This window comes from Oncorhynchus nerka, linkage group LG11 (assembly GCF_034236695.1).
Source record: "Oncorhynchus nerka isolate Pitt River linkage group LG11, Oner_Uvic_2.0, whole genome shotgun sequence".
NCBI classification, from domain to species: domain Eukaryota; kingdom Metazoa; phylum Chordata; class Actinopteri; order Salmoniformes; family Salmonidae; genus Oncorhynchus; species Oncorhynchus nerka.
In genome coordinates, this window is record NC_088406.1 from 72,476,149 (window position 1) to 72,487,548 (window position 11,400).

The 11,400-nt window shown below is 44.7% G+C and overlaps 1 protein-coding gene across 1 annotated transcript; it reads right to left on the bottom strand.

Moving 5' to 3' along the window:
* Positions 1 to 453: 453 nt before the first annotated feature.
* LOC115121883 (FRAS1-related extracellular matrix protein 2-like) lies at positions 454 to 11,384 on the bottom strand. Its single transcript, XM_065024916.1, has 11 exons — positions 11,300 to 11,384; positions 10,986 to 11,117; positions 10,444 to 10,775; positions 9,937 to 10,129; positions 9,518 to 9,622; positions 9,059 to 9,186; positions 7,281 to 7,415; positions 6,935 to 7,061; positions 3,418 to 3,605; positions 2,790 to 2,936; positions 454 to 2,544 (listed from the first exon to the last, which is right to left on the bottom strand). The coding sequence occupies exons 1-11, from the start codon at positions 11,319 to 11,321 to the stop codon at positions 1,942 to 1,944; spliced, it is 2,112 nt and encodes a 703-aa protein (XP_064880988.1). The 5' UTR covers positions 11,322 to 11,384; the 3' UTR covers positions 454 to 1,941.
* Between the last annotated feature and the right edge of the window lie 16 nt (positions 11,385 to 11,400).

Sequence of the window (11,400 nt, forward strand, 5' to 3'; positions counted from 1 at the left end):
TCCCTGTTGTATTCCTTCTATTCACAGGCCTGCTAGTAGGGACTAACTGACATACTGCAGCTGCGCTGATTTAGTTGAATTTTCTTTTTGTTGTTTTAGTTTTCTACCCTTTTTTTACTAGTACTTGAGGTGACGAGAGATTAATTTATGCCTGTTGGTTATGTTATCACATTCCTTTGATTGTACCGATACCTGTATGTACCGATACCTGTATGTACCGATACCTGTATGTACCGATACCTGTATCTATCCCCCCTCCCACTCTGTTATGTTACCGACCTACATTGTAGAAAATGTATTTTTGGAACGTGTCACTAATAAACTTCCCCTTTTTTAAATAAGTCTATTCTTATGCAAAAAAATATACTTCTGTTGAATATTTGTGCAAAGCTTTTCACACAATGACCAGTGGACATTCACAAGCAGTCTGAGTGAAGACTAGGACCAAAATCATTCAGAAAAGTACATTTGTATTTGGCAGTTAAAGTTGGAGGACATCAAACAATTGATTGAAATTATCACAAAATTGATAAGTCACCAATTTGATCTAAATTGGTCAGAGACAAATTTCTATACCTTCTAGTTGGCACCCATTAACTTATACTGTCACTTGCATAAGATCAAGATGGTCACATACTTCAGTTGAGAAACGGCATCAAATGTGGGGTTAACATATTCTTCAAGTTGCACCAGGGTTTAGTAATTAATACCTTTCTTGTTTGCATTGTCCTGTGTTGACTTTGAACATCCTATACATGCAGGTATGTACACAGACTTATAAGAGTTAATAATATACAATATACATATACACGTGATTTATTTTTATTTTTTAAACCTCACCTGAAACAAAAATATATAAAAACATTCTGAATGAATAGTTTAAGCACTTGTGAATGACTAAAATGGACAACGTCACAATCCCATTGAATAGCACCATGTCTGTGCTCTGCTGCAGTGGGCACACCTGCTGACTACCGAGGGCTTTGTAAAGCATAGCAGTGCATCAATCAATATTAGAAAATACACACATTTACCACATTTGATACAGCCAGCCTCGACCGGACCGACACAACCCAACATTCGATCCACTTGGCTCTCTATCTCGCACTCAAAAAAACCAAATATTAGTTGACACGGATTGAACGATCGACAACAAAAATAACATGATAGGCTAGTTCTCTTAAGAAAACAGGACAGAATAGTCTCCTCAAAGCTGCTCTGCACTATCAAGGGGGACAATTAGTTGCTTTTACCTTCTGGAGATGCAATTACTGTTTTTAAGATTTAATTGGGATGTTCAGCTATGGCAGTTAGCATAGTTGGAAAGGGTATTCTCCACAACATCAGCCCTTGGGGACTCCTAATATTTGACACATGAACTAAAGCACACCTGAATGGATTTCTGACAATTGAGTTGTTGAGGGGGACTAAAACCCATGTTGTACCACAGGAAAAGGGGTGAAAACACTTCATTGAGGGTTCATGGATCCTCACATGACTTTCTCTCCAGGCTTGGCCAGCCATGCATGCATTCATACTCTGGTTATAGGCCCACAACACACATCAACTGACATCAACTGTCCCACGAACTGGCTGTGCTGTCTTCAGTGCTAGCAGAAGGCAGGGTTAGCCCTGTTTTAGGGCTCTATTCAATCCGTATTGCTGAAGTTCAAGTGTTACAGCGCGATTGAAATTTAAAGCCAGTGTTCCCGAGTTAGCGAAGACTGTATTCACGGTAAACGCCGCATATGTCGGCTCAATCGGAAATGACCTTTGCATTTTTATCACGCAATCTATAGCGCTTCAGCGGTAAGGATTGGATAGAGCCATTAGACGGCACCGCAGTGGTAGAGGGTGGAACTGTTGACAACTGTCAATGTCTTATCAGAAGGCCACGGGGACGGGGTGGTGTTGGTAGGAGGGCTGTCTCTAGTCATGAGCCTAGACCTCCGAGCTGTCCAAGCTGCTGCTCCCAGTACCCATCATGCCCTCTCTGCTGTTGCCACTCCCTCCGCTGTAGGCCGAGCACGACGAGGTGGAGTAGGGAGGGAACTGGCTCTTCTTCTGGTTCTTCCTCTTGCGCCGCACCAGCAGAATAACCACCATGGCCACCAGGCAGGTGAGAATGATCAACCCGGCCAGGCCTACCAGCGTGGGCAGGGTGGAGGTGTCCACAGGCTCCCTGCCGGAGCTCTCCAGGAGGGGGCGCTCCAGGAAGGGTGAGTCGCGGTCCGACCCAGCCCGGTCATGTCCACCCCATGGCTGGCGCTGGCTCACCACCAGGCGGTCCGTGCGGTCCAGAGCGATGTGCTGGATGTTGGTTCCCCGATTGTTGTCGGTGCCGATGTCCTGGGCCAGGTCCGGAGTGGGGGCGGCACGACGGTAGCGACCCAGGGAGGAGGTGTGGAGGTCGGGCTGAGGGTCGGCCACGGAGGACAGGCTGTGGTGGTACTCCAGGCTGCGCTTGCCGATGCCACGGTTGGCGTTGTCTCGGGAGCGGACGGTGTAGATGGTGTGGATGAACCACTCCCGACCTGCAGCCACCTGGAACATCCAGACACAGTGGAGCTTGAGGTTAGAGATAAAGACTTTGGCCTATACCTTTCAGTGTGATTTCAAACCAAATTTGTGTGTTTTTGTGTGCAAGTAATCAAACTCAGATTTCAGAAACCAGATTTAATTCAACCATACAGAGACTATTTTCCCATTGTTATCCAGTTTACAGACCATATTAGGTACGATTAGGGGGGGGGGGGGGGGGGGGGGGGTGCGTGCGCGTTTCAGCTTACCTGGAAGAGAGGCGAGGAGGACAGGGCGAATCCGTCTGAACCAGGCTGTCTGACCAGAGGCAGGCCTCCAGGAGTGTCCAGGGCCAGAGTGGCACCAAACATCACATCTCCAAACGCTGTGGCCTGGGTCTCTGGCTGAGCCTTGTCCTGAGGAGGAAATCACACACAGGTTAAACCACTGAAACCATTACAGTAGGAACCTAACTTAGAAATATTGTATAGGATGTCTATGGATTCGAGGTAGGCAGCTTAGCGGTTAAGAGCATTGGGCCAGTAATCAAAAGGTAACTGGTTCGAAACCGTGGCCGACTAGGTGAAAAATCTGTCGATGTGCCCTTGAGCAAGGCACAACCATAATAGCTCCTGTAAGTCGCTCTGGATAAGATCGTCTGCTTAAATGACTGAAACGTCAAATGTATTTCAACAGCCTAACAGCAGCATGGCTCACCTGTACTGAGATGTCAAGAACACAAATGGTTGTACATGGTTGAAGCAAGAAATTACTTGTGAATGAATGAATTGATATAGCAAAACTGACCAAACTGCATTCAAAGTGACCATAAAAAAAACTCCAGAGGAATCTCCCCCTGACTGGAGGCATCATGTGTTAAGTGATTGCCGTACGCACCAGGATCTTGAATCTGTAGAGCAGTGAAGGTGCGTCGGCCAGGCAGCCATACTCCTTGTTGGTGGGGTTGTACTTGGGGACGTAACCGTCAGCTCCTGTACACAGGAACACCTTCTCTATACTGCAGGAGAAGGAGTCACCCAGGTTCTGGACAGGGTCCACCATCACACGGCCGTATATAGAGGAGCCTGGAGAGGGGGATGGAGGGAGAGATTAGAGGAGGGTGGAGAGGGGGATGGAGGGAGAGATTAGAGGAGGGTGGAGAGGGGGATGGAGGGAGAGATTGGAGGAGGGTGGAGAGGGGGATGGAGGGAGAGATTAGAGGAGGGTGGAGAGGGGGATGGAGGGAGAGATTAGAGGAGGGTGGAGAGGGGGATGGAGGGAGAGATTGGAGGAGGGTGGTGTCCCATTGCTCTGTGACACTTCAACAAGCACTGAAAACTTCATTAAATGGTTATTAGACTGTTAAATATTATCTTTACATTCAAACTCAGAAAGCAGTTAGACAGAAAGCTGTGTGAGTTCTATAAGATAAAACAGCTAATAATGTACACTGAGTGGACAAAACATTAGGAACACCTTTCTAATATTGAGTTGCACCCCCTTTTGCCCTCAGAACAGCCTCAATTTGTCAGGGGTACGGACTCTACAAGGTGTCCAAAGTGTTCCACAGGGAAGCTGGCCCATGTTGACTCCAATGTTTCCCACAGTTATGTCAAGTTGTCTGAACATCCTTTTGGTGGTGGACCATTCTTGATGTACAAACTATTGAGTGTGAAAAATCCCAGCAGTGTTGCAGTTGCAGTTGTTGACACACAAACCGGTGCGCCTGGCACCTACTACCATACCCTGTTCAAAGGCACATCATTTGTCTTGCCCATTCACCCTCTGAATGGTACACATACACAATCCATGTCTCAATTATCCCAATGCTTAAAAATCCTTCTTTAACCTGTCTCCTCTCCTTCATCTACACTGATTGAAGTGGATTTAACAAGTGACATCAACAAGGGATCATAGCTTTCACCTGATCAGTCTACGTCAGTCTATGTCATGAAAGAGCATGTATGTTGAATAGTGGTGTATCTATCTATATGATGACTAGTGGTGTATATATCTATATGATGACTAGTGGTGTATATATCTATATGTTGACTAGTGGTGTATCTATCTATATGTTGACTAGTGGTGTATATATCTATATGATGACTAGTGGTGTATATATCTATATGTTGACTAGTGGTGTATATATCTATATGTTGAATAGTGGTGTATCTATCTATATGATGACTAGTGGTGTATCTCTCTATATGTTGACTAGTGGTGTATATATCTATATGTTGACTAGTGGTGTATCTATCTATATGTTGACTAGTGGTGTATCTCTCTATATGTTGACTAGTGGTGTATATATCTATATGTTGACTAGTGGTGTATCTATCTATATGATGACTAGTGGTGTATATATCTATATGTTGACTAGTGGTGTATCTATCTATATGATGACTAGTGGTGTATATATCTATATGTTGACTAGTGGTGTATATATCTATATGTTGACTAGTGGTGTATATATCTATATGTTGACTAGTGGTGTATATATCTATATGTTGACTAGTGGTGTATCTATCTATATGATGACTAGTGGTGTATATATCTATATGTTGACTAGTGGTGTATATATCTATATGTTGACTAGTGGTGTATCTATCTATATATTGACTAGTGGTGTATCTATCTATATGATGACTAGTGGTGTATCTATCTATATGCTGACTAGTGATGTATCTATCTATATGATGACTAGTGGTGTATCTATCTATATGTTGACTAGTGGTGTATCTCTCTATATGTTGACTAGTGGTGTATATATCTAAATGTTGACTAGTGGTGTATCTATCTATATGATGACTAGTGGTGTATGCTAAATGTGTATATATCTATATGTTGACTAGTGGTGTATCTATCTATATGTTGACTAGTGGTGTATCTCTCTATATGTTGACTAGTGGTGTATATATCTATATGTTGACTAGTGGTGTATATATCTATATGTTGACTAGTGGTGTATATATCTATATGTTGACTAGTGGTGTATCTATCTATATGATGACTAGTGGTGTATGCTAAATGACTTAAATGTTATGTTAAATGTGTATATATCTATATGTTGACTAGTGGTGTATCTATATATATGTTGACTAGTGGTGTATCTCTCTATATGTTGACTAGTGGTGTATATATCTATATGTTGACTAGTGGTGTATCTATCTATATGATGACTAGTGGTGTATCTATCTATATATTGACTAGTGGTGTATATATCTATATGTTGACTAGTGGTGTATCTATCTATATGTTGACTAGTGGTGTATCTCTCTATATGTTGACTAGTGGTGTATATATCTAAATGTTGACTAGTGGTGTATCTATCTATATGATGACTAGTGGTGTATGCTAAATGACTTAAATGTTATGTTAAATGTGTATATATCTATATGTTGACTAGTGGTGTATCTATCTATATGTTGACTAGTGGTGTATCTCTCTATATGTTGACTAGTGGTGTATATATCTATATGTTGACTAGTGGTGTATATATCTATATGTTGACTAGTGGTGTATATATCTATATGATGACTAGTGGTGTATGCTAAATGACTTAAATGTTATGTTAAATGTGTATATATCTATATGTTGACTAGTGGTGTATCTATATATATGTTGACTAGTGGTGTATCTCTCTATATGTTGACTAGTGGTGTATATATCTATATGTTGACTAGTGGTGTATCTATCTATATATTGACTAGTGGTGTATATATCTATATGTTGACTAGTGGTGTATCTATCTATATGTTGTAGTGGTGTATCTATCTATATATTGACTAGTGGTGTATATATCTATATGTTGTAGTGGTGTATCTATCTATATATTGACTAGTGGTGTATATATCTATATGTTGTAGTGGTGTATCTATCTATATGTTGACTAGTGGTGTATATATCTATATGTTGTAGTGGTGTATCTATCTATATGTTGACTAGTGGTGTATATATCTATATGTTGTAGTGGTGTATATATCTATATGTTGACTAGTGGTGTATCTATCTATATGTTGTAGTGGTGTATCTATCTATATATTGACTAGTGGTGTATATATCTATATGTTGACTAGTGGTGTATCTATCTATATGTTGTAGTGGTGTATCTATCTATATGTTGACTAGTGGTGTATATATCTATATGTTGACTAGTGGTGTATATATCTATATGTTGACTAGTGGTGTATCTATCTATATATTGACTAGTGGTGTATCTATCTATATGATGACTAGTGGTGTATCTATCTATATGATGACTAGTGGTGTATCTCTCTATATGTTGACTAGTGGTGTATCTATCTATATGTTGACTAGTGGTGTATATATCTATATGTTGACTAGTGGTGTATCTATCTATATATTGACTAGTGGTTCCTAGAGTGTCCACTAGGGGTCAGTAGTAGTCCAGTACCCTCTGAGAAGGCTGTGTCGGTGCTCTCTCCGAAGCCCATGGATCCGTCTGACAGCCACAGCTCCCTTTTGGACAGCAGGAACATCTGGGTGTTCAGACTGAACTCAGCCGCCACAGGGTCACTCACCTGGGGTGGTCAGAGGGCAAAGGTCAAACACAGGAGCGCTGATAAGATTTAAACGTTTGGTTCAATGCATTTAATCAACAAGTATCTGCTACTACTTGTTTTTAGCCTCATACAACACCAAGACAAATCATCATTGGTGAATGACAAAGTTTCCTCTTGATTCTAGCGTCTTGGTTAGTCTGCCAGAGACTGTGGGTATGCAGTGGTGGTGGTGGTGACCTGCTGGAAGCGGATGTCCATGTGGAAGGTGAGGGGTTCTCGTGGGTGACACACAGGGGGAATGCTGAACTCCCCATTGGGAGAGGCACTGCAGGGGATCATCTTCACTGTGTACGTGCCAGAGTAGTCCCGCACCTACAGACAACAACATTACAACATCATTAAAACAACTTTAAAACACACCAACCATTTAAGGTAGTTACTGCTGGTCTGGTATCCATACTGTACGTGCTGCTAAAGCTAACCCTAGTCTTCTGTCATTATCGTCTACCAGTTGGCTTCAGCACAAACACTAAGAATACAAAGTTAAAGGTAGACTCAGCGATATGACGTAGGTACACAAAGTAAACAGCATAGTGGGTCCATTTCCTCAACAACTAAGAGCGCTGTGCTGTTTTGGTCCTGCACCTACCACGCTCGGACAGCGTGAATTGAACCGGTGCTCATACGCAGATACTGTATGTGACAGTAAAGTCTTGTCTCTCGCTCATCGCAATATCTACGGTGCAGCTCGTGGCCACGTCATATCGCCAAGTCTACCTCTAAGACAGACCAATATCTACGGTGCAGCTCGTGGCCACGTCATATCGCCGAGTCTACCTCTAAGACAGACCAATATCTACGGTGCAGCTCGTGGCCTCGTCATATCGCCGAGTCTACCTCTAAGACAGACCAATATCTACGGTGCAGCTCGTGGCCACGTCATATCGCCGAGTCTACCTCTAAGACAGACCAATATCTACGGTGCAGCTCGTGGCCTCGTCATATCGCCGAGTCTACCTCTAAGACAGACCAATATCTACGGTGCAGCTCGTGGCCTCGTCATATCGCCGAGTCTACCTCTAAGACAGACCAATATCTACGGTGCAGCTCGTGGCCACGTCATATCGCCGAGTCTACCTCTAAGACAGACCAATATCTACGGTGCAGCTCGTCATATCGCCCACCTCTAAGACAGACCAATATCATATCGTGGCCGAGTCTACCTCTAAGACAGACCAATATCTAGCGGTGACAGACCAATATCTACGGTGCAGCTCGTGGCCGTGGCGTCATCTACCTCGACAGACCAATATCTACGAGTCTACCTCTAAGACAGACCAATATCTACGGTGCAGCTCGTGGCCACGACCATATCGCAGCGAGTCTACCTCTAAGACAGACCAATATCTACGGTGCAGCTCGTGGCCTCGTCATATCAGACCAATATCTACGGTGCAGCCGCCGAGTCTACCTCTAAGACAGACCAATATCTACGGTGCAGCTCGTGGCCTCGTCATATCGCCGAGTCTACCTCTAAGACAGACCAATATCTACGGTGCAGCTACCTCTGGCCTCGTCATATCGCCGAGTCTACCTCTAAGACAGACCAATATCTACGGTGCAGCTCGTGGCCTCGTCATATCGCCGAGTCTACCTCTAAGACAGACCAATATCTACGGTGCAGCTCGTGGCCTTGTCATATCGCCGAGTCTACCTCTAAGACAGACCAATATCTACGGTGCAGCTCGTGGCCACGTCATATCGCCGAGTCTACCTCTAAGACAGACCAATATCTACGGTGCAGCTCTAAGACAGACCAATATCTACGGCCTCGTCATATCGACCAATATCCGAGTCTACCTCTAAGACAGACCAATATCTACGGTGCAGCTCGTGGCCACGTCATATCGCCGAGTCTACCTCTAAGACAGACCAATATCTACGGTGCAGCTCGTGGCCACGTCATATCGCCGAGTCTACCTCTAAGACAGACAATGAACAAGATGGCAGCTCACAGCGAAGTCCGAGACGAAGCTCCACTGCTGCATGGGCTGGTTGTAGGTGGGCTCAGTCCTGATCAGGGCCAGGGTGAAGGTCAGGCCAGAGAGGTCAGCACACATCACCATGGACGACAGAGTGGTTCCTGGAAACACACAGTCAAACCTCTCTTTAGTCTCACACGTACACTTCTGTTGAGCGTTTCTTTGCTCGATGTGTCTGACAAAGGGCATACATGAACACAACATCTTAAGATCGACGTTGTACTGTATGTCGAAGTTCAAAATGAACGCACCTCGTTGTAAGGTATACACATTTGACATTGTTGACGGTAGTTTTATTCTTACTGAAAAGGGTCATGTCATGTTGACATTTGGCAGAACAACCCCTTAGACGGTTCCATTCTAATAGCGGTACAGGATCTGGGTAATAGTGCAACACAATAGGAGAGATGGGGGGGGGTGCGTGCGTAATACCTGGGTGGGACATGACAAACTGTCCCCTGAAGCGGGCCTCAGTCTTGAAGTTGACCACCAGACGTCCCTCCTCGTTGATCCTCATGCTGGTGGGGTACATGGATCCTATAGGGACACAGTTACATCATACCAGGGTTATTGTCCACCTCTATCATTCACTGGTGAAATAATGCATAAGACATTATTTACATTTTAGTCATTTAGCAGAGACTCTTATCCAGAGTGACTTACAGGAGCAATTAGGGGTAAGTGCCTTGCTCAAGGGCACATCGACAGATTTTTCACCTCGTCGGCTCGGAGATTCTAATCAAATGTGCCTGCAGACTATTAATTATACAGGTATTAACTGAGTAATACTGCAAGCCATCCACCTCACTGTAGTACTTAAAATAGCCAAGAGTGGGCCGAATTGGCTGTACCTTGTAGTTCAGCCTCCGGCGGGCTGCCGATTCCGTCCTGCCACAAGATGGCGGTGTCGTACACAAAGGTGAGCTTGAGCTCTGACTGCAGGTCAAAGTGCTGCCATCCTCCCACGGCGACGGGGGAGTGGAAGACATAGGACACATAGAGAGGCACGCGCAGAGTCACATAGGACTGGACCAGGTTCAGCACCTAGAGGAAGAGCAACACAGAGATACATAGTCAGGGTCACCTTCAACTGTACCTGGATCAGCATATACCACAGTACAAAACAGAAGGATAGGAACACTTCAGAGCATTCAAGCATGAAAGGTCACATAGAGGGAATTTAACACAGAGGGAATTTCAAAATGTCTACTTTCAACTTGACAGATTACTGAAAAAACAACGACAGCAGACTGAGTAATCGAGTTGCACACAGAGAACAGCCAGCGTGTCAGTTTGTGTGTGTGTGTGTGTGTTTGCATCAGTGCATATGTGTGTATGTCTCTCTCTCTCTCCAGTACCTGTCCATCCGTCCCGATAGAACCTCCACAGGTGGTGAGCAGCTCGGACATGTCGTAGTAACTATTAAACTCCCACAGACAAGCCTCCAGATTCAGGTTCCTGTAGAATCTCAGGCTGTTGGTGGAGCGCATGTCGGCGCTGTACTGGTAGGGCGATGTCTCGCCGATGATCTCGGGGTTCTTGGTGGCGTCGGTGATGAAGCCGTGGCCCGTCTGGATCTCGTTGAAGTCCAGTAGGTTGGAGCACCTGTGGTTGCCCACGCGCGTGCCGTCCGGAGACAGGGTCAGCTCGAAGTTGGACAGGGGCCTCGTAGAGATGACCGGTAACATGCCTGAGGAGAAGAGAGGTGAGAGAGAGACGGTTTCAATACATCATCAATCCATTGCATTATTAATCAATATTTTAATGACCTGGTAACTTTTTACCCTTGACAACTGATCTTGAATCAGTTCTTTCTACCTCAGTCCTATTGTCATCGATTGTCAACAATCAAACTGACTCTAGACCAGTAGGTAAGGACATGACAGAGCCTGTTACTCACCGTCCATGTGCGGCATGTTGACAGTGAGTTTGATGAGGTTGGGGAAGTCAGGGTCGTCAGGGCCGGTGTAGCGGATCTTAGCAGAGAAGGGCTCAGCTCCCACCGTGCCAGAGATGCGTGGTTGACACAGACCTACACAGACACACGAGACATATTATTGTCGGATAGACAATCATCCTTGAACTCTCCTTCACAAGGCCTACGTAACTCTGTCCTAATAAGGACATATAACAGATGTCATCAACAGTCATGAAGGTTGATGTCACTGAACTCTGAAGTCCCCCCCCCCCCCCCCCCTCCCAGTCTCCACTCACCTTCCTCCCTGCTGACCACCATGATGGGACTGGACAGCTCCAGACCAGCATCCCCGTTCGTATTGAACGCCCGGGCAGCACACTGGACTCTGAAGTCCCCC